Here is a 24,077-nt window from a genome sequence, read left to right on the forward strand (position 1 = left end):
GTGAATGGCCATGTGGATGCTAGGAACTGAACCCAGGTTCTCTGGAAGCACAGTTACTGCTCTGAACTCTGAGCCATGTCTTCAGCTCCCAGTGATACAAACATAAACTGAACCTGCATTCCTTGAGATTCAGCAATGCCCATCATGACATTTCTCCCCAGCTCTACCTGTGCTTCCTCAGCCCCATCTCTGGTACTGATTTAATCTGATAACAATGCTTATTGCTTCTCTGTGTGGTACTTAGCCTGGTCGAGGCCTTTCAGATACAGCAGTGAGTGTACCTCGGACTCCAGCTCCAACACTCTTACCATATTGTGTCCTTTTGATCCCAGTAGGCCCTTTGATGACACCAACCTGTCTTTTCTCATCTTTCCGGGAACATATCTTTGACCCACTTGTTGGGGAATGCAGACCACCAGACCCCGAGTTTCTTGTAAACAACTTATTTTCCTCTGCTCTGAGCAGCCTACAGCTGCTCTGAGCATGAGACCCTGATGGCAGGGGAGTGGGTTCTGATGAGTCTGCAGCTGAAATATCCTGAGAGCTGGGGTGTGGCCAGAGCCCTATATAAGCTGCCCCTGAGCACAATAAAGTGGGCATTCTTGGTTCAAGGATAACCCATGTCCCCATCTCTCTGAGTGTGTATGTGTTCAAATCCCCAGACCCTTTCCCAGCTCACGAACTGTCCCGTAGTATAGGCGCTACCTACACCCACTGAGCTTTCTAGTAATGATTTCAGAACCTAGATGACTAGAAATGACTGTATTGATTAGGACCATTCCATGTTAGTTCTCTGGTTAGGGTTCAAATGCCATGCCTGCCAGGGACAAAATATAGATACAGAGATTTCACTATAGCTGTTGTGGACTAGAGAAGGGCTCTTCAAATGGTCCCCAGAACATGCAAATATTCTAGCATACATCCTAAGAGGACTTCGTGGCTGGACAAGTCCCTTTAGATGATCCTGGATTGTCACAGTGATCCTGGGTTCACAAAGGTACTCGTGTTAGAAAATGCTGTACTGCTGCCTTTGAAGCTCTCCAGCTCTCTGTTGGGCCACTAGCTGAGGACTGTAGGTGAACTTCATTCAGAAGCTGGAAAAGGCAGGGATAAATTCTCCTCCAGAACCCTCAAAAGGAACCCAGGTCTGCCCACACTTTTTAGACTTCTGACATCCAGAACAGTAAGATGGTAAATTTGTTATAGTAGCAATAGGAAACTGTATCCGCTTCTACCTGCCTTCCTGCTCTGCCTTCCACACTGCTGATTCTTATAGGTCCAGAGTAGGAGCTTCTGTACTTGTTTCTTCAGCTTGGGCCATCGTCACACAGCCCTGCTTAGCAGGGACATTTACCATTGGCGCTCCTTAACACCTTCTCACAGCCCCTAAATTCTCTGTGTTCATTTGAAATCATCAATATACAGTCATTTGTGTTACTTTTCTCGTTGCTGTGTTAGGATTCCAGACAGAAGCTGCTCAGGGAAGAAAGGTTTCATTTTAGCTCAAAGTTGGAAGGGATCCAAACCATCCTAGCAGGGACACATGACAGTGCGAGTGTGAGGTGTCTGGTTACACTGTCCCTGAGAGGAAAGCCAGTGCTGAGCGCACTTTCTCTTTTCCCACTTTTTATTCAGTTTGGGACTGTCCCATAGAATTGCTAGGCTTGTCCATTTTCCAAGAAAATTGAGTTTTATGTAAAATCTCCCAATTTTAAAATATTAGGTCAAATTTCAAAGAAAAAAATCTGAGTAAGCTAAATAAAATATTTTGATGGTCTTTGTCGGTACTACTTTGCAACTTCTGACGAAAAGGGCCATTGCAGGGGAAACTGAACAGAGGGTGCCTGTGAGGACAGAAAAGCTGACAGTCGAGGAAGACGAAAGTGGTGGTTGCTGTCATGGTAGAGCAGCAATGCTAAGTGCACAGAATTCACAGTGCTTTTTACTCATGTGCAGCCCCTGGTTAACAGTAATCAATTTCTGTATTTGAGGTTCATGTATGAGTCTACTTGGAATAATTTAATGAGTCAGTTTCCTGAGTTTGTAGTTTGAATAACCAGGCCAAGATGACATGGTTTAAATGCACTAAACTGTTTATAAATATGATTTCAAAGTTTTTTATTTTTTATTTTTGTTTTTTGAGACAGTTTCTCTGTAGCTTTGGAGCCTGTCCTGGAACTAGCTCTTGTAGACCAGACTGGCCTCAAACTCACAGAGGTCCGCCTGCCTCTGCCTCCCGAGTGCTGGGATTAAAGGCGTGCACCACTACCACCCGGCAATTTCAAAGTTTTAATAGACTCAGTTGTCTTTTTGTTTGTTTGCTTTTTGAGACAGGGTTTCTCTGTGAAACAAGTAATCCTTGCTGTCCTGGAACTCACTCTGGAGACCAGGCTATTCTTGAGCTCAGAGATTTGCCTGCCTCTGCCTCCTAAAAACTGGGATTAAAGGTGTGCCCACCACCACCTGGCTGACTTAATTGGTCTTAATGAAGACCTGTATCTTACTTCTATTAGGACACATTTGTACAAGTTGCCCTGGGCCTTACTCTGCATTCCTTTTGTTTGTTTGTTTTTGTTTTTGGAGACAAGGTTTCTCTGTGTTGCTTTGAGCCTGTCCTGGAACTAGCTCTTGTAGACCAGGCTGGTCTCAAACTCACAGAAATCCACCTGCCTTTGCCTCCCAAGTGCTGGGATTAAAGGCGTGTGCCATCATTGCTCGGTTCTGAATTCTTTTTTAAAAATATGTAGGGGTGAATATTTAATACAAATTATTTTGATTTTAGAAAGATTATAACAACATCTTCCCTTTCTTTTCCTCCAAGTCCTCCCATATTCCCTTTTCAGCTCCCCTTCAAAACCATGGCCTCAATTTTTCACTAATTGTTACGATATGAATATATGCATATATAACATACACACACACATACACATCGGCAAAATGTTACTTGCACATACGTTTTCAGAGCTGAGTGTTTGGCACTGGGACAACTAATTTGCGTGTTCTTCCCTGGGAAAACCACCTCTCCCGTTCCCAGCTTTCCTAAGCCACCTGTAGTTCTTTGTGCAGGATTCAGGCTTTGTGAGCTTCTCTGTCCAGTTTGGCATGTCCATTGGTGTCATCCTGCTCAGGGCAGTCACACTGTGAGACCGTGGGTGTAGTTTCTGATATTACAACCTCACAGCCAAACCCAGATCCTCTGGCTCTTAGTCATTCTGCCTGCTCTTTTGCAGTGTTCCCAAAGCCTTAGGAGACTGTTTTGCAGATGTATCCATTGAGAATGGGCTCCACACCCTGCAGTTTGACTGGTTGTGGTTTTCTGAAGTAAAAAGTGTTTTCAAAACTAGGGGTTTGGAGTTTGACTGAGAAGCTGCATATATTCACACAGTCAAGGCAGCTGGTGGAACTGCCAGAACTCCCAAGCCTTCCTCTGCTCAGGTGATCATTTTTACTTTCTTTCTTTTCCCCTCAGAGACAGGGTTTCTCAGTGTGTTATGGCTGTCTTAGAACTGACTTTGTAGACCAGACTGGCCTCAACTCAGACATCTACCTGCCACCAGGCCTGGACATTATTTCACTTTCTCATCCTAAACGAAACAATTAAGATCTAATGTGGTAAACATTAGCTGGAAAAGTACAGGTTCCCATGGAAACAGAAACAGGTTTCCAACAGGCTTGGCTGGAGAGGGAAGTCTGTAAACCTTCCCAAAGGAAGTGGTATCTTTAGTGAGAGTAAAACATTAACTGATTTCAATTACAGGTGAGGGTCAGACTGAGAGAAGAGGCTCAGAACTGAAGAGAGAGGATCTGAGGATGGAAATAAATTCAGCTGGGCTGCAAGGTACAGAACAGCATTCTATTGTCCTTTCATGTGTGGCAACTGTTACTTTCTAACCATTGGCTTGCTTTAATTATGGCTTCTACCCTTTCTGCCCTGCTGGTTTACCCGTCAGTGCCTGGCACCAGATTCTATTGATCCTTTTAGAGGGTCCAACAAATAGCCCCCCCACTTCACCATATCCCCATCAACCAAAAGACAAAATTCAACTTCTGCATGGTAAATGTTGCTTCTGTGAATCTGCCAGCCGTCTCCTCACCCCATTTCCACAACTCAGAGCTAATTTTCTGTCAGCTCCCACCCCTACTGGTCCTTTCTTCAGCATCAATTATGTACAGGGTTACTTTCTTTCTTACATTCTTTTTTTTTTTCCAAGACAGAGCTTCTCTGTAGCTTTGGAGCCTATCCTGGAACTAGCTCTTGTAGACCAGGCTGGAACTCACAGAGATCCGCCTCCCTCTGCTTCCTGAGTATTGGGATTAAAGGTGTGTGCCACCACCGCCCAGCAAGGGTTATTTTCAAACTATCTGCTTGTTTGCTGTCCTTATTCTCAAGTTTTGTACAGTGTTATATTTGCCAGTTTTTGTAAGTCACAACGCTGTGCAGGCTTTTATATATTAAAAACAGCAGGGCTCTGGGGTAATGGTGGTACATGCCTTTAATCCCTGCATTCAGGAAGCAGAGGCAGGCAGATCTTACCCGAGAGTCCTACGTGAACTTGTTCCTATCCCCTCTCTATTCCTGGTCAACTTGATGTTTATGGTGACCTGTACAATGAATGGTACTGACAAATTCCATAAGGCTTTCACTTCAACTATTTCTACCCGGATACCTTTCCATTTCCCCCCTTGATTCCAGAATGACCTCAAGCAAGCTTTCCTTTGAATCCTGAGCCTGAGTAAAAACTCTCAAAATGGCCGGGTGGAGGCAGTGCAGGCCTTTAATCCCAGCAAGAGCTAGTTCCAGGACAGGCTCCAAAACTACAGAGAAACCTTGTCTCGAACAAAAACCAACTCTCAAAGAATGACAAGCTCAACTGCACACCTTTAGTTCCTTGACTCACAGAGGCTGGTGGATCTCTGAGCTCGAGGCCAGTAAGGTCTACAAAGTTAAGGACAGCTAGGGTTCAGAGAAACCCTGTCTCGACAAACCAAAACAAAGAAAACAGGCCAGACGTCTTTGATCCCTTGGGAGGCAGAGGCAGGCTATCTCTGTGAGTTCGAGCAGCCTGGTCTACAAAGTGAGTTCCAGGACAGGACAGTCAGGACTGTTACAAAGAGAAACCTTGTCTCGAAAAACTGAGAAAAAAAAAATTTAAAAAAAAAAAAGAAATCAACCAACAAACCAAAAGCAACCAAAACCAGGGGTGTGGTGGCCTAAGACTGTTAACTCCAGGACCCCAGGCCGAGACAAGAGAATCAGCAGTTAAAGCCATCTTTTTTTTTTTTTTTTTTTTTTTTTTTTGATTTTTCGAGGCAGGGTTTCTCTGGCTTTGGAGCCTGTCCTGGAACTAGCTCTGTAGACCAGGCTGGTCTCGAACTCAGAGAGATCCGCCTGCCTCTGCCTCCCGAGTGCTGGGATTAAGGGCGTGCGCCACCATCGCCGGGCCATCTTCTACTGCGCAGCTTTTGTGACTGTGCTCCGAAGAAATAAATAGACACTGGCAGTCAGATAGCTCCGAGGGCAAAAGGAAACCCGCCCATCCTCTAACCTTAGCGCGGTTGTTATGGCGTGCCTGCACTATGAAGTTAACAATAAATTAAAAAAAAATAAAATTTACACATACGCTCGATTTAGAACACTGTCTCTATTCGCGACTTTTTTTTTTTCCTTTCAGTCTCTGCGGGTACCATACTCAGACATCCTAAAACAGTTTCTAATCCGATTACTCTCAGGTTGTGCCAAATGCCTCTTCCCAACTCTGCAGTCCCAACACTAGGTCACTGCTCACCATTTTAACGTAAGCAGATTGCAAATCTGAGCTCCCGAGGGGCAGTGGCGCAAACAAATGTCCCGACCGGCAGATTTAGTTCTTTTCTGAGCCGAAAGACGCTCGGCCCACGTGGCTACGGCAGTTCTTTTAAGGAGCAGCTTCCTTCCCGCCCCAGGAAGTAGAACCCGCTCGCCTCGAACGCCCGTTGGCTCGAGAAAGAAAAGGCCTGAACTATCAGTTGGCCTTGAAAGTCGGGTCAAGGAGATTCCCTAAATTCCCCGGCCGCGTAACGTGACCAGACGCCGCAGTTCACCGGAAGACGGGAGGAGTGGGCGGGGCGCGCGACGTGACGCGTAAGTCACGCTGTACCGCGGCGCGGCTGAGTTCTTGATTTCGGCACTCGGCTCTTCAGCCTGGCAGGTTTCTGGCGGGCTCCGCTGCGATCTGCTCTTTCGGTGCTCGACTCACCCGCTCTGCTGCCTCCGCTGAAGGAGGAGCAAAGCTCAAGATGGCCGACAAAACGCCAGGCGGATCTCAGAAGGCCAGTTCAAAGGTAGTTTCTTAGAGATCTCCGTCCGTCTTCGGGTCTTTCCCTGTGCTCCGGGCCCTCCAGAAATCTGTGGCCTTCGAGAGCTCTTTGGGGCGAGGGCCTGAGGCCTGGTCGCCACGGTGGGCCTGGCACCGCTGCACCAAGGTGCGCAGGTTGAGAGGCCTGAGAGCGCGCGTCCGTCCCGGCTGGGATCCAGTCCCACACTAACGTGCCTGGGGGCGGGTGGCGAGCGGGGTTCGCCCCTCTTTTGGCTTTGGGGGGAGTCAGACAAGCGGTTGAAATATCGGTTCGGTGTCCTTGTGTCGCAGCTTGCTGCGCTCGGAGGCCGCGGGCTAGCGCCTGGGAGAGGCGGGAATGTTCCCGATCTTAAGTGTCTGTTCTCTCCTTCACCCCCACCTTCTTTATTTTGGGTCTCACTTGCTCCTGGCCTTACTCAGTTTCTCTCATACCTTGGAGGAACTGAGCCAGCACGGTCGCAAGTGGGAGCTTCGGGGTGGGACGTGCGGAGGGAGCCGGTCTCTGTGCCCTGGGGCTCCACATGTGGCTTTTCCATCACTTCTCAGGAAGTGAAAAGTGAGCACCACTCTTGAGGGCCGCAGACTTGGGGGTCTCCATCGCTGTGTGGGGTTTCTGCTGGGAAGGAAAACTACCGTAGAACTGGAAAGTGCCCAATGAATAGTACCTCGCATTTGAGTTTACCGGGAGCCCAGGGCACTGCTGGGGAAACGGTTGAGCTGTGAAAGTCGTTTGTTAGGAAGGCTGTGTAATATCTGGTATTAGTTGCCGTCTTGCCCGGGGCGTTTAATCCTTTGTTATTTTTATTTTATTTTTATCTTGTATTACTTTGCTTTGAGATTCTCATCCCCCCAACTTAGCATTAAAGGTGATAAGTAAGTACTGCCATAAAGCAGTTGTGCGGCACTAAATGTACAGACCCCAAGTTGGGTAACACTTTTAAAGAGTCTAGGGACTTAAAAGTGTATGATTATCAATTACTAAGTCATTAAGTTTACAGAAAAGAGAGTCTTGTATTTGCTGTTTCGTTTGAGAAACAACACGTTGAATACTTGCTGTTTCTAATAAGACTGAAGTTTTGGTTTTTGCCATTTCGCTGAGTGACTGCTCCGTATTTACGTTGCATATAGAAATGGCCTTACTAGACGTTCTTTAGTTAGGTGAAACTATGGTGGGGAGCAGTTTTGGATGCCTTACACCAAACCTTGACTGTAAGTTTCCTTTCTCTCAAGTAGATTTCCCCTCCACCTTTCTTGGGGAGAAGGTGAAGAAAGGGTTACCTCATGCTGCCAGCCTTCATTCAGACCCATGGCAAAAACAGCTTCTCACTCTATTGCTGGGCTGTTGTTAAAGCCAGCCTCTTCCATAAACGCTCTGTTTTTTCTTCTCAGAGTATTAAGTATATTGAAAACTTTTCAAAGTATGTATGCGTTCAGACTTCCTTCTGAAAGAATACTTCTCATGGCGTGAATGCGGAGCTGTTCCTTTTAAGTATTAAGTGGCTTGTTGATTTTTCTCTTAGCACCTTTTTCAGTTTATAGTCCTTTAGCTGTTGCTAACAGGTTTTGGGTTTTTTTTTTTTTTTTGGTTGTTAGTTTTTCCGAGACAGGGTTTCTCTGTAGCTTTGGAGCCTGTCCTGGAACTAGCTCTTGTAGACCAGGCCTGCCTCTGCCTCCCGAGTGCTGCCCGGCTGCTAACAGGTTTCTTACTGGTGTCTGCAAGGTTCAGAGTTTTGCCATGGTTTCTCCACCAGTGTGGAAGTGCTGTGGTTGAGTGGCGAGGTTATAGGTTTTGAAAACAAAAAGACATTTGGATTCAAATCCTGACTTGGTAATTAAATATATTTGTGATACTATTAAGGCACATTGCTTAATCTCATCTTATTACAGATTTTTTTTTTTTAAGATAGGGTTTCTCTGTGTAGCTCTGGCTGTTGTGGAACTCACTCCGCTAGGCAGACCAGGCTGGCCTCAAACTCGCAGAGATCCGCCAGCCTCTGCCTCCAGAGTGCTGGGGTTAAAGGCGCGTGCCACCACACCTGGCTGCTAGGTTTTTGTGACAGGGCCTCCTGTAGCCCAGGCTGGCTTGAGCTTGCACTATAACCTTCAGCATCCTGTTTCTCCTTCCCTCCATTTTCCCAGAGTTGGGATTATAGGTATATGTTATCCATTTCCAGCTCCCTTTTCCTTTTAAAGGAAATAGCGCTTGATTTTCAAAATTTCAGGATACACATTGGTCCTGTGATTCTTACATCAGCTGTCATAATGACTGCTCAAATTGCTGTTTTTTAATTTCGAATATAGATTCAGACCTTATTAGATCATAAGATCATTTTGGCTAGTCCTACAGTATTTGGAATTTCCAGCCTTTCATATGACTTGATTTCTTTCTCTGAAATAATAGGTATTTATCTTGTATTCCACAATGTATGTCAAGTAAGTAGATACTTCTGTCTCATGTTCTTTGGTATTTCCATCAATATTCCTAGATATTGAAGAAATGTCAGCCAGGCGGCGGTGGCACATGCCTTTAATTCCAGTACTTGGAGGCAGAGGCAGGCTATCTCTGAGTTCAAGACCAGCCTCGTCTACAAGAGCTAGTTCTAGGACAGGCACCAAAACCTACAGAGAAACCCTGTCTCAAAACCCCCCCCCCCCCAAAAGAAATGTCATCTTTGTACGTGATACAGGTTTTTTGCCATTGACAATGGTGAAGTTTCTTAGTTTCTTTCTCTCTCTTTTACAAGAAGCGTCTGTATTTGAACCCTCACTCCACAATTGAAATTTGAAATAGAAATTTATGTCCTGGTAATGCTGAAGTGTGCACGGGCAGCACGTATTGGGTTTCATAATCTTAAGTTGAGGAGGATGACTGACTAGGTCTCTTCCTTAAGAGGGCACCAGATCTCATTACAGATGGTTGTGAGCCACCAGGTGATTGCTGGGAGTTGAACTCAGGAGCTTTGGAAGAACAGGCAGCTCTTTTAACTGCTGGGCCATCTCTCTGCGCCTGGTCTGGTCTGGTCTTAGAAGCTAAGCAGGGTCAGGCCTGGTTGGTAGTACATACTACAATGCTTATGTGAAAGTCAGAGAACCCTGAGTTCTGAGGATCAAACTCAGGTTTCTAGGCTGTGTGGCAAGTGCCTATAATCTCTGAGCCATGTTTTTGCCCCCCTTAGTGTCTCTCTTAATTACAAAATACACAAACCACTAGAGCTTTAAAATTAACTTTATGTATTTATAGTCAAGTGATCTACACTTCATGTAATTGTTCTCAACTTTTCATTTTAATAATATCTTCTGGTAGATATTGAGTACATATTTTAGGAATGAATAGAAATTTCTTATTGCATCCCCCCCCCTATTTTTGTGAAGGGTTGCTTGGTTTCAGGAGGGGTTTTGGAGCCATTATAGATTGGTTTCCGAGGGCAGAGACAGAACCTAAGATATTGCTAACCATTAAAATAGTTTATTAAAAATTTGTTATTTTGTTGGGTGGTGGTGGTCCATTCTTTTAATTTCCAGCACTTAGGAGGCAGAGGTATGTGGATCGCTGAATTTGAGGCCAGCCTGATCTACAGAGCAAGTTTTAGAACAGCCAAGACTACACAGATTACCCGTTTCAAAAAAGAAAAAAAAATGTTATTTGACCTTATTTTGTTTGCATATCATACTAATGAGGGTTTGAAGAGAATGATAATTTCACTCTGGCAGTGACGTACCCATTTGCTTTTTTTTTTTTAATGCATTTATTGTGGGTGTTTATGTGTGGGCATGGCCTAAGGTCAGAGGATAGCTTGAAGGAATTGTTTCTTTTCCTCTGTCACTTGGGTCCTGGAGATCAAACTTGGGATTGCCAGGCTTGGCAGCAAACACCTTTACAAAATAAGCCATTTCGCCTGCCCCAGTACCCTTTACTTTGTTTTCTTTTTTAAAAATCATCTCTTGTGTAACACTTTCTGGGGTGATGTGAACCAGTGTCTACTTACTCCAGAGAGAGAACTGACAGGCAGACCGAAGTAAGGATACCAGCAAAGCCCAGCTTGGTGAAGCACTGTGTTTATGGGGTTACTTACAGGAGCATGGGTGGGATGTCATTTACAGGAGCAGAAATGACTCGAAAACAGCTATGTGCAATTGATCTGAGCTTTTTCCAGATAACTCAGCTTGTCTGAGAGCCTTCTGGGTGGCTTAACTGTTCTCTTTGAGGTCACTTTGGTCTGAGAGTTTCTTTCATGAGTATTCAGTACTTAATTCCCTTGAAAAGGTAGGAGTTTAGGGTACCTGGTTAGTTTCAGGGACTTCCTGAAGCTTTTGGATTGTTTATTTTCTGAGCTTCCTTGCAGGATGGAATGTTCACCTCCCCTTAGAATGTTGTATCTGAAGATCTTCTCTCCAACATGGAGGCTTACTTTGGAGGGAATTGTTGTACACTACCGTCTTTCTGTCTTCACCTCCTGAGTGCTGGGAATACAGGCATGTGTCACCTCTGGTGTATAAAGTATTGGGGATCAAACCCAGGGCCTGTGCATGCTCGGCAAACACTCTTCGAATGGAGTTACATCTCTGGTCTCTGAATTCGCATTTTCTTGATGAGTATGTTTTAGACTTGATTTTAGATATATTTATTGTATTTTGTGTTTTGCCGGAGTGTAATAGTGTATATACATTATGTTTGTGCCTGATGTCCAAGGAGGTCAGAGGAAGGCATCAGTCCCCTGGAACTGGCATTGCTGTTAACGGGCCATTTGACCTCTAAGGGCTTGTGACCCACAACTGGACTGATTTGTTTTCTAAAGGCCTTTCTTTTAATTCTTTTGGCTTTTATTTCTGAAACCCTTGGAAAATAAACACTAGAAAATACATTTATCATAGTGGCAGATGAATGAAGAGATCATCTGGTGTACAAGTTGAAGACTTCCTTTTTTACAAAGAGCATCACTTTTGAAATAAATAATAAAAATTTTGTTGTGGAATTTTAAATTAAAAAAATTAATCTTGCATATTGCCTCTTAACTGAGTTGTCACTGGGAATTGATTCTAGGGTCTTGTACACATTGAGTGCACACTCTGTCACTGAAGTACACCCTCAACCCCAGAAATAAGTTTTGAAATAACACTTGAGACTATGTTAAAGAGTTATACATCTGCTCAACTTTTAAGAAAATTTAGAGACATTAAAAAATTTATTTAAGTGTTTCCTATATTGATAGTATTTATGAGTATGAGTAAATAATTATACAGAATGTTTTAATGTTCTTAAAGCTTTTTAAAAATACTATTTTATGTGTATGGGTGTTTTGCCTGCATGTATGTCTGTGGACCATGTGTGTGGTACTCAGACCAGAAAAAGGCTTTGGATCTCTTGGAACTGGGGTTACAGATGATTGTGATCGACTGTGTAGGTGCTCAGAATTGAACCCAGGTCCTCTGTAAGAGTAGTCAGTGCTCTTTAACCACTGAACCATCCCTCCAACCTTCACATTGTGTGTGTTTTTGTTGTGTTTTAAGTGGAAACATTGGTTTGGCTTGAATAGCCACTTATTAATGAGTGGACAGAGTGGTGTGAGGTATAGAGTGTAGTTCCTTTGGTAGGTACTTGTGTAGACTGGGTATAAGTCAACAGTTATATTGAAGCTCTTTCTATTGCTTGATTTTTGAGTGTGATGCTGAGGTCCACCATTTCAAATAAGAAATTAGAGTTTGAGGGAGCATGCAGTATAGCAGGAGAGAGTCAGTACACAGAACAAGGCAGAGCTGTCAGAGTGTCTGAAAGTAAGGAAATGATACCTGCTTGAGTGGAGATGGGGAGCTGTCTAGAGCTTAGTCGAATTTGATTGATTGCTTTGAATAGTGAGCAGAGCTGTGAAGATTGTGTTTGGGGCCATTAGAAAGAACTGGGGAAGATGAAGGCAGTAAATGATTGGGAAATGAACTGTTGAATGATCAGTCCAGGTAGTCTTCAGTGCTCTTCCATAGGGAGAATAAAAGGTACAAGACTGGACAGATAGTGATTGGACTAAATTCTGGAGAGGTTTGAATACAGGGAATAAAATTAGAGAGCTGGAAAGTTGTTCCAAATACAATTTAATTTAATTCCAAAATTAGAGAGTTGTTCCAAAATACAATTAGAAAGAATTTGAAGGTTGGAGGGCCAGAGGTTAGAGGTTATTGCATTGCGGGCTTTATGAGGGATTACTACAAATATCTTCATATCCTTTCCTAGAAGTTTTTCTGGCAAGCTTTCTTTTCTTGCCAGGTTAAGATTTGCCTGGGCACATGTGCTCTTGTGGTATGACCATACTGTTTCAACTGTCTTTTCTTTAAATTAGTGTCTAGGCCAGGGAAATGGCTCAGCAGGTAAAGGTGTTTACTGTCAAGTCTGACCACGTGGGCTCAATCCCTGAGACTCAGGTGGTAGAAGGAGAGAACTAACTTCTTTCTACGGGTTGTTTTTTGCCCTTCGTAAGACACACACATATACCATGCACATAAAGTAAAAGTCTCATGAACCTCAATTTGCGTATCTTTGTTAATCATAACATTACTCTGATTTGAATGCTGGGTAACTAAGTAGCATATCTTTGGTAAAAGGTTTGCAGTAAATATTGACACCTTACCTTAGTTGAAATCAGTTGATTCATCTCAGGTCCTACTGTTACTGCTTTATTTACATACAAGTCAGCACGTTGTAGCTGACTTTTGAACTGGCTACGTTTGATTTTGAGATTACTAACTTGATGAACAGTTATTTAAGCCCTTTCTAATTTTTGGTGTTATATTTTGTTTTTACTTATTGTAGGGAGAGGACCACTGTGGGGAGCTGGTTCATTCTCACCATGTGGATCGCAGGGATTGAACTCAAGTCATCAGGCTTGGTGGCAGGCAACTTTACCTGCTGTCTTAGATTACAAATGTCTGGCAGTCTGAAGAGATTTAAAACAGTATCTGGTGGCTTTTATTTTTAAATCTTAGAAATGAAAAAAAGAAAGATTAAACCCTAGAAAAGGCCATTTGGTTATGACACACAGATAAGGAGATGCTGGTTTAGCTGCTTTCCTCAAACTGCTGCTGCCTCAGGGTTCCTTGGCAGTTTCCGTGGACTGCAGAGGGTTCTCTGTAGTATTTTCAGCTGTTGAATAAAGTCGTGTTACACATAAATAATTTTAGATAATTTTAATATGGTTTTAGTAGTAGATGAATAATATTTAATAATTTAGTGCTTCTTGTCCAGGAATGAGTCTTCAGAGGGTGATTTGAATGAATGAACTTTTTCATAAAATTTGTGTTTTTTCTAAAAAAAAAAAATTTAAAAATAATTTCTGAAGATTTTCTATTTCTTGTTACTGTTACATTTATTTTTGTTTTCTAGTGGTTAATACTAGAGTTTTGGAACGCAGTTGTTTTCCTTTACCCTCCTTGCTGAATTCCTCTTTTGTAAAAATAGGTATTTGTTATTTTGGATTTTCTAATTTCCAGATGTCTATAGATAACCAAGATGTGTTTTACAGTTTAGATGGCAACTACCCTGACACCCCACATCATCTTTACTTTTGAGAAAAGCTAGCTTGGAGAATAAAATTTACAAGGGAGGGCACAATAAAAATTGAGGACAAACCATAGATAGACAGAAAGATGAAGGTGGGAGGGACCACAATGCCTGCTGCCTTTTATGCACTTTTGCTTAAGTCTCAGTTTAGTGGATTTTAGAGAAGAAAATGTTGTAGATGAGGTAATTAAAACAATACTCAACACCTTATATACTCTGAAATGTGTTATATAAGAAAAAAGTAATGTGAAATTTTAACAGTTGACCTCTTTTAAAAAATGGTAGTATTTAAAGACTTTTTTTCTGTTGTTCCATAAGTTAGCCTTGTGGCATGACTCATTAGAAATAGCCCACTTCTCTCACTGACTTGCTCTTTCTCTGAGACAGGGTCTCACTGTATAGTCTTGAGTTACCCAGAGTTTGGCCTCAAACCCTGTAGACCAGGCTGGCCTCAAACTCAGATTCTCCTGTCTTTGCCTCCTGAGTGCTGAGACTAAATGGTTGCACTATATCAGCCTGGCAGAAGCAACTCTCTTGTATCAAGTTGAAAATGGTGATTTGATAAGATTTTCCTTTCCTTGAACTAGTTCTGCAGTGAATATTGTGCCTTCTACTAAGCAGTGAAGGTTAAAGCATGTGTTTTCTTGCAGATACAAATCATTGTTTATGTTTACTCTGAGCGACTAGAAAAAGGAAGGGAGATTTCTATGTGTGAAGAAGTGCTGTCCTGGTAGTGTTAGGACTTGGGAGAAGCCTTTGTATAAATGTTTTGTTATAAATAGTGGTTAGGTCTGCAGGCTTTACTTTGAAAAGGTAGTTACATTAAAATTTTTTTCATTTGCATTTGTGCCATGTATTTGGAAAATATGCGGTTTTAATTTTAAAGAAATTACTCAACACATTTGCCTAGATCACAACTTTTTTATAAGACAGAATGCAATTGTATTGTTCAGTTTCATTAGCTGAAAAGCGGTAACTGAAAGCTAGGGAAGATTAAACCTCTGCAGCATAAGAAACAATGGTGAAAGACTTTTTGATCCTTTAAATATTTGCTTTTGTTGTTTTGATACTTGTAGAGCCGATCATCAGATGTGCATTCATCTGGATCTTCAGATGCGCATGTAAGTATAAAAGATAGCATTTTTTGTTTTTCCTTAGAAAATAAACTTTTCTTTATATATATATGTATGAGTTATACGGCAAATGAATACAATTATGTTGTGTGAACTTTAATTGTGTCTGCCTTTGTGTGTGTGTGTGTGTTTTTAAAAAACAAACTCCTTCATTGTTGACTTAGATTTCTATCACAACCAGTCCCACAGCTGTTCATTCCCAAAGAAACACACAGAGGTCTGCATTAATCATAAACTGGTTGGCCTATTAGCTCAGGCTTCTTATTAACTCTTGTAACTTATATTCGCCCATTATTCTTGTCTATGTTAGCCATGTGGTTTGGTACCTTTTATCAGCGGGGCATTCTCATCTTGCTTCCTCTGTGTCTGGGTGATAACTGCAGGCTGAACCTTTCCTTTTCCCAGAATTCTCCTGTTGTCATCGCACCGCCTCTACTTCCTGCCTGGTTGCCCCATCTATACTTCCTGCCTGGCTACTGGCCAGTCAGCATTTTATTAAAATACAAATAAAAATCTTTACAGGGTACCAGACCATTGTCTCAGCACCTCATATTGCATTAGAAACTTGACGTGTATTTTTTATCTTTATGTGTTTGTTTACATAATGATTACATTATATACACCCTTTTCTTGCTGCACATTGTATCTGCCTCTCGAAATCCCTGCAAATCAGCTGGCATAGAGGGTGCTGATCAGTTCTTTCTCATGATATAATGTTCCACTACAGAAAGGTAGATGTATTTGTTTTCTTAGTGGGTACATGCCTTTTTTTTATTAAACCTTTTTGGCATTTTGAATACTGCAATGGCTATTTTTTCCCATGTTATAGCAATATTCAAAGTATGGTGTGCAGGCGCCTCCTACAAGCTGTTGAGAACCTTTTGGGAATATGTGAACTCAGAGCTATTTTATAATAGGGGCATTGGGAGATGGCTTAGTAAGTACTCGTTACAGTATCTGTGTGAAAGCTGGGCATGGTGATTTCTGTTTCATTTAACCTTTGTCCTGGGTAGACAGACAGGTGGATGGCTAGCCAGCTTCTGTGAACTGTTGAGTTCTAGGTTCAGTGGAAGATTTTGCCTCAAATAATAAGGTGGCAAGGGACTAGGGAAGATACTTGACACCAACCTTTGGACTCTAGATTCAAGCATGAACACGTGAACATGTGCTCTCCCCCCATGCTTCATGTAGGACCCAATAAAAAGCCTTTTGTAAAAATGCCAAGGTTTATTTGCCTTTCTGTTTGTGTTGACATTTTCCCTGATGGCACAGAAACAACTGGTAGGCAAACTATTGGCACATTAGCATGAATCAAGGAAGTGACTCTAAAATAAGCTTGTATTCATTCCTATCATATACAGTAAAATAGGCTAGTTTAAAATGTTTTAGAGGGTGAGCCTGGGTGGGGGCTATGCCTATAACCCCAGGATAAAGCAGGAAGGAAGATTGTGGAATCACGAAGTTGAAGCTGACCTACAATTTTAACAGACCTTGACTCAAAAAAGTATTGTTTTTAGTAAAGTTGTAAAATTCTTAAGACTCGACTCATGTATGGGTCTTTCATTTTCATATCCTCTGATGAAACAAGTATATTAAGTCTGCTACTTCCTAGCGTACTGAGTAACTACTCTGTAAAGTACCATTCTTACTTCATGGAATGCCTGATGTATAAACTTGTTATCTGACTTGGGTATTTGACAGGTTATTCTCTTGAAAGAGAAGGAAAGAACTTGTTACTTCAAGAGTAACAAATGTTTCCAATATAATATTTGAGCTTTCAAAGGCAAGTCAGAGTTTTTGAAAAACTCTTAAGGAATTTACTTATAACATGATGTTGTTAATGATGTGTTTTTAGATAACCTAGTGAAATTTGTCAATATATAGACACTTTGGATTAATTCTAGTTTTTAGTACTATGATGTTATTTTTGAAACCATTTTTAAAACTTTATCTGAAGATGGATGCATCTGGACCCTCAGATAGTGATATGCCAAGTCGAACACGACCTAAAAGCCCAAGAAAACACAATTATAGGAATGAAAGTGCCCGTGAAAGCCTTTGTGATTCTCCTCATCAGAATCTTTCAAGAGTGAGTATTGCTAAAGCTGACAAAGGATGGTTAACACTTTTACTTTGTCCTTGCTGAGTATGATGGTTGGTACTGTTTCATTTTGTACTATTTGAAATTAATACTTTTATTAACAATAAACTCCCATTTATTTAAAGAAAAATATGTAGTTTATATTAGATGTTTCATTGAAGATGTTTAATTTTATTTGGAAATTTTTTAACTATAAAGTGGTTATTGTCATGTTTATTGAGCTACTAGGCATATTCAGCCAATTAAGACAGTCCTTGATCTGGTGAAATTGTTCAGTTGGTAAAGGTGCTGGCTGTTCAAGCCTAGACCCAGGTTAGATCTCTAGAACCCATGCATAGGCGGATGGAGAGAAATGACTTTACAAAGTTGTTCTCTGACCTCCACAGACATGCATTGGTGTGCATACCACCTACCCACTATGTGAACATATACACAGTATAAAAAAGATGCAGTCCTTGTGTTCTAAGAACTTATTTCTCTCTGAAAACAAATAGGACTAGATATTAGTCATTTGGGTAAGTGGAGTCCTGGGGCAGTCAGGAACACAGAGGTTCTCTTCTGTGTGTGTATACGTGTATGTGCGCGTAGGTGCAAGTAAAAGCCAGTGGTCAACATTGGGCATCTTTCTCAGTCACTCCACCTTGTATATTGTGAACCAACATTCCTCACTGAATCTAGAGCTCCACTTCCATTCTGCAAGCCTGGCTAACTGTTGAGCCTCAGACACGCAGTACTGGGGTTATATAGACACATAGCCATTACCACTGGCTTTTTGCATAGGTTCTGGGGATCCATATATAGGTTCTCAGTGATGTAGACATTGCACTGACTGAGTTATCTCCTTGATAAATGGGTTCTTTACTACAAAGCATCCCTGGGTTTTTTAGTTTTTAAAAATCTATTTAAAGTAATTTTTCTTGAGGTAGGTATTTAAGTTAGTGGTGGCATAGTTGTCTAGCATGTATGAGGCCCTATATTCAATTCCTGTCACTATTTTTTAAAAGTGTACAACTTAATTTTTCTCTTGAAAAAGTTCAGAAGATATTAAGTCGTCATCAGCCAGCATTAAACCCTGATCATGCTTTTTTTTTCTTTTTTGGTCCTTCGAGACAGGGTTGCTCTGTGGCTTTGGAGCCTGTCCTGGAACTCACTCTGTAGACCAGGCTGGCCTTGAACTCAAAGAGGTCTGCCTGTCTCTGCTCCCTAAGTGCTGGGATTAAAGACGTGTGCCACCGCCGCCCAGAACTTTTTTTACTTTTTAAAAAAAGACAGGATCTGGATCTCTATGCAGTCCTTTATGTACTAGAACTCTCAACGTGGGCGATCTTCCTGACTTTGCCTCCACAGTGCTGGGATTAAAGACTTGCTCTGAAACATCCAGCCTGGTCATATATTTCTAATTTTTTTAAGCATAAATATGTTTTTGCCTTTCCGAGATACATTTCATAGGAATACATCTTAAAATAGCATATTATCCCAGTATTTTTATTTCAGAAAAAAACCCTAACTTTTACATAAATGATTGTAGTGTTTCTTTGAGAAACACTCAGTAATTTTTTTTGCCATTATCTGTTCTGGATACCTAAATGTAGCTGTTAGGATATTAATAAAGTTTGAACACACAAATCTTATATTTTGTTCATTCCTTCCTTCCTTCTTCTACCACCCCCCCTCCCCCGCAGGGGGGTGAGTTCAAGACAGGGTTTTTCTGTAGTCCCGACTGTCCTGGAACTTGCTCTGTCAGTCAGGCTGGCCTCGAACTCAGATCTGCCTGCCTTTGCCTCCCGAGTGCTGGGTGGGATAAAAAGCATATGCTACCATTCCCAGCCACAAATTTTGTTTCTTAAAATTGTGTTTTTTTTTTCCTTGAATTTCTGTGTAATTTTTGTTTGTTTAAACCTTTTAAGTGTACGCCAATGGCCTTGAATGATGGCAGGACAGTTTTCTTTCATTTTTGAGGAAAAGGTGACTTTTGACTCTGTTGAAAAAGTTGACTTTTGAGGCTGGAGAGATGGCTGTGTGGTTAAGAGCACTTGCCTCTTTTTGCCAAGGACCCAGGTTTAGTTCCCAGTATCCCACAGGTGGCTCACAACCATCTTTTATATAGTTCCAGGGGATCTGACACTCTGTTGAATTAGGAGCGGCAGGGCTGCATCCCCGGCACCCGGCCGTCCGCATGGCTAGGTTATGCCCAGAAATAATTACACGGAAACTGTATTCTTTCAAACACTGCCTGGCCCGGCTAGTTGCAGTTTCTTATTGGTTAGCTCTTACATATTGTTCTAACCCATTTCTAATATTCTGTGTAGCCCACGAGCTGGCTTACCAGGGAGGATCTTAACCTGCGTCTGTCTGGAGCAGGAGAATCATGGCGACTCCTTAACTAAGCTTTTTTTTCCCCAGCATTCTCTTGTGTTTACTCCACCTACCTAATTTTCTGTCCTATGAGGGCCGAGGCAGTTTCTTTTATTATTAACCAATGAAAGCAACAGATAAGATACAAGACCCACCTCCATCAACACTCTCTTCTGATGTCATTGTGCACCAGGCACACGTGTAGTGCACATGCAGATATGCAAGCAAAGCATTCATAAAATAAGTAAAAATCTTGAGAGAGATTGCTTTAATTGATTGTCTTTTGTATTATTAACTGCTTATCTTTCCCAGAGGTCTTTTGATGTAACTTCACTAAGTGGCCTCAGTGTTTCTCTTCTATACGAATTTTCAAAGTAATTTCGTTATTTAACTTTTTATTATAATAAGAAAGAGAAACACTTCAGATTTCAGTATTTTAGGTTGTATTTAATTAACAATCCTACCTTTTAAGTTTGTGAATCAAATGAGTAGCATGGAACAACTGAAGGCCTATAGACCATTTAAACCAGATTTCAGAAGGCATCTACTTCTAAATGGTACATATGAAGGCTTTATTAAAATACTGTAACCTTGGACTGGCTAGGTGGCTCAAGTTTTAAGGATACTTACTTGCCACCAAACCTGACCCACCCAAGTTTTTTCCTTGGGACCTACATGGTGGATGAAGAGAGCCAGCTTTCTTAAGTTGTTCTTTGGCCTTCACACACATGCTTTGGTACATGCACTCTGTCACATGCAAACACAAAAATAAAATGTACTAAATTTTTAAAAAATGTTTTCTCTTAAAAACTGAGAATTTCAATGTATATATGTTTTGATCAAATCCAATCTCCATTCTTCCCTTTTCAACTCCTCTCACATCTCCCTTCCCTTCCAACTTTTTGCTCTTTTTCTCTTAATTTTTGAAATTTTAATTAAAGTAAAATTACATTATTTCCCCTTTCCTCCCTCTAACCCCTCCGGTGTCCCCACCTCCTGGCTCCTTCTCAAATTCATGTCCCCTTTTCCATGATTATTATTGTTTTCCACATGCCACTTGCAGAGTTGGTTTTAGTGTTGCTTATGTGTATGTGATTTCAGGGCTGATCTCTTGGTGTTGTATAACCGGTTGTGGACCTCATTCCCGAGGAAACCTAATTTTCCCTCTCAGCAGTCTTTAGTTTCCTGTCTTCTCTAGAGATAGGGCCCCTGGAGATTTCCCTCTTCCACTTAAGATGTCTGTTGGTGATGTTATTATTTGAGTCTGTTTAGGCAGCCGTGTTAAGGTATCATGGGTGTGGCTTCATTTATTTTGAGGAGATAATCTCAAAGCAGACTTGCTGGTCTCTGGCTCTGAAGTCTCTTCCTCCAGTTGTGTTTTAGGTATATTCCTTGGGTTTGGGCACCTTGCAGTCAGTTGTTACCTTTATTTTGAACAGTTGTAGTTTTCTGTGGTGGTCTCTGACTGCTGCAGAAAGAAGCTTCTTTGAGGGTGAGAACTTCATTTATCAGGCAGAGGCACCTCTCACCCCTTTCCATATCTGGAGCTAGCTAAGCCTGTGTGTGTGGAGATGTCAGTGGGCAAACGAAAGGATGGAGGAGGGAAGGATGACTTCCCACTTTTTCCTTTTTAAACCCACTGGGTCTCAGTGCTGCCAGATACAGTGTTCTTAGAACAGTTGAGTAATTCATCTGCTTAGCATAAGAAGTGTTTTAGATTTTGGAATTTTATTTTTTTATTTTACTTTTAGATTTTGCCTTTTGAATATTTTCTTATATCTGAGGTATCTTGGTCATGGGACTAAAGTCTAAACATAAAATCCATCTCAGTTTTGTATATATCTTATACATACAGCCCAAAGTAATTTGTTACACAGTATTTTGCACCTAGCTTTTGACTGCAACCTGTTCCTTGAGATCAGGTATAGAACCTTCCACTTGTGGTATGGAGATTTTGGATTTTCAGATTGCTCATTTATTGTTCAAAAATTATTGATAGAGTTTTATATATACTGACAACTGAAATTTGTAGTAGATGGTACATTCTCAGCAAAGAAAATGAAATTATGTTAATACCAATATTTTTTATAAATAAGGTGCTTAGTTAGGTTATAAAAGGGTGTGATGTGATTTGTTATACCTGAATTGGAACTTACAGATGGCTTCCTGAGAGTGGAAATTTATGACCCTGTCACTTGAGGATCTGTTTTCTGTCATTGCTACTTTTGCCTGGAGATGTCTATATTTTCCCTCTATGCTTTTGTTTTTGTTCTAAGCCTTGGTATCTTAGTTTAAGATTTGTTACATTCGTTTATGATGTGGAAATTTGTTTAGTTTAATGATGCAAAGATGTGTTGCATTCTTTTTTCTTACATTTGTTTAACTTTGCCTGCCCTTTTGATCTAATAAAGAGTTGAATGACCAATAGCTGGGCAGGAAAGAGAAACAGGTGGGGCTGGTGGGCAGAGAGAATAAATAGAAATCTAGGGAAGAAGAGCGAAGAGTTGGAAAGGAGAAGAGGGAACCTGGGGCCAGCCATGGAGTAAGAAGGAAAGAAAGATATGTAGAATAAAGAAAGGTAAAAAGCCAAGAGGCGGGGGCTGGAGGGATGGCTCAGAGGTTAAGAGCACTGACTGCTCTTCCAATGGTCCTGAGTTCAATTCCCAGCAACCACATGGGGACTCCAAGCCATTTGTAGTGAGATTTGGGGCCCTCTTCTGGTGCTGCAAGCAGAATACTGTACACATACATAATAAATAAATAAATAAATAAATAAATAAATAAATAAATAAATAAATAAATAAATAAATAAACAAACAAACATTTAAAAAAAAGCCAAGAGGCAAAACGTAGTTAAAGAGGAGCTGAATAATTTAAGTTAGAAAAGCTAACTAGAAATAAACCAGGCTAAAGGCTGGGCATTCATAACTAAGAATAAGTCTCTGTGTATTTATTTGGGAGCTGGGTGGTGGGCCCCCAAAGAGTAAAAAACCCAACTACACTTTGATTTCTGTTTCTTTGTTATTTTAACCTCTTTTTCCTCTTAAAGCCTTTTGCCTCTTACCTACTTAGAGTTAGGAAATAAACATTCCTCAATGAGTGGGTATTTACAGACCCAGCCTGAGATAGCATCTGCTTGGACCCTAGCTTTTCTTTGCATTGATACTTTAAAACAGTAACTCTTTTAAAGACTTGGTTGTCAATTTAAATGTGTTAAATTCATAGGTAATGTTAAAATTTGTATGTAAAGACAATCTTTTTGTTTCTTTTCATAGCCTCTTCTAGAAAACAAGCTTAAAGCATTCAGTATTGGAAAAATGAGCACAGCAAAGCGAACTTTAAGTAAGAAGGAACAAGAGGAACTGAAGAAAAAGGTAATGTTGAAGTGTATCTTAGGTTATGCTTGGAAATGATTGTGTAAGGGAGCAGTAGAAGCCATGTCTCCTGAAGAGTTCTACTTCTTAGATGTCTGCAACTCTACACACACACAGAGGGATGTTCAGATGAGCTCAGCTTCTCTGCCTGTCCTCTGTGTGATGATTAGTTATCTTTTGATGTGTTCTTTTTGTCAGAGTGTGAGTGTGTGTGTGTGTGTGTGTGTATACTGTATCGTCCCATTTCCCTTGAAATAACATGCTGTAGAGTGAGAGTACTTAACCTCATTTACCTTTTTAGCCAAATGTTATCTTTGTGGCTACTTGTAGGATAGAAAAAGTCTACATTTTTATGGCTTTTGTAGGTTTATAATAGTCTGTTCATTTAAAAGCCTATTGAGGGATTTGTGGTTTTGCTCTTTGGATATTATAGTACAAATGCTTTTTATGAATAGGTATTTTTTTCTTTTGGGACTCCTGAAAGGGGAGATTGTTGGAGTGAATGGTGTTTTAGTAAAAGTGAGGGCCCCAGCCCATACACTTGCATGTGGTGAATCCTATTGACGGGGTCTTTGCCAGTCTGTAATGTAGAAATAATACCTCAATGTAGTGTTGACTTCGCAGTTCTTTCAGTGGGAATACAGTTGAGTAGCCTCCTTCCATTGTATTTTTTTATTTTTCTTCTGGTTTATTCTTGTAAATCTGTTTTAATCAGTTGCCAGTCTCCCCCATGATTTTTTGTTATTAACTAAATTGTTTTCCTTACTTTTCCATTTCTGGCTTATAGAAGAATTTCCCTGTATTTTCTTATAGAATTTGCATTCTTAGGAGAATCCCAATGAATTCCTAGGGTTGTTTCCATTTTTAAGAAATTTTAATCTTTATGCAGTTTTTCCTGACATATAACACAAAGAATTGATTTCATTTTATCTCTTTTCAAATAGTTGTTATGCAGTTTCATTTATGGGAAAGTCCGTGTGTGTATCTCCTTCTGACACTAGCCACCCCTTTTACTGATATGTTTACCCTTTCTTGAGTACAATTTTCTACTTGTTATTGGATGTATTTCTTTCTTGATTTGTTCCACTCTTCTGTTTGATTTGGGTTTTTGAGGTAGATTCTCACTATGCAGCTCAGGCTGGTCAGGAACTCTGTCTTCCTGCTTTCACCTCTGAAGTAATAGGCATGCACGACCATACCCAGCCTGGTGTGTGTGTGTGTGTGTGTATATAT

At 41.0% G+C, this 24,077-nt stretch overlaps 1 protein-coding gene across 7 annotated transcripts in view; it reads left to right on the forward strand.

Annotated features, from left to right (window-relative positions):
* Positions 1 to 24,077, forward strand: part of U2surp (U2 snRNP associated SURP domain containing) — a 70,411-nt gene that overhangs the window by 10,792 nt on the left and 35,542 nt on the right. For 2 of the 7 annotated variants that reach the window (XM_050157221.1, XM_050157222.1), the window contains exons 1-4: positions 6,207 to 6,321; positions 14,958 to 15,002; positions 16,972 to 17,103; positions 22,746 to 22,844. In XM_050157221.1, coding sequence (XP_050013178.1) covers positions 6,277 to 6,321; positions 14,958 to 15,002; positions 16,972 to 17,103; positions 22,746 to 22,844 — 321 coding nt within the window. In that variant the 5' untranslated portion in view covers positions 6,207 to 6,276. Of the gene's footprint in view, positions 1 to 3,757; positions 3,839 to 6,206; positions 6,322 to 14,957; positions 15,003 to 16,971; positions 17,104 to 22,745; positions 22,845 to 24,077 lie in introns of those variants that run through there. The other 5 variants (XM_050157225.1, XM_050157227.1, XM_050157223.1 and 2 more) reach the window with 4 other exon arrangements.

This window comes from Alexandromys fortis, unplaced genomic scaffold (genome assembly GCF_014885135.2).
Source record: "Alexandromys fortis isolate MF-2015 unplaced genomic scaffold, M_Fortis_MF-2015_v1.1 scaffold_85, whole genome shotgun sequence".
Classification (NCBI taxonomy): Eukaryota; Metazoa; Chordata; class Mammalia; order Rodentia; family Cricetidae; genus Alexandromys; species Alexandromys fortis.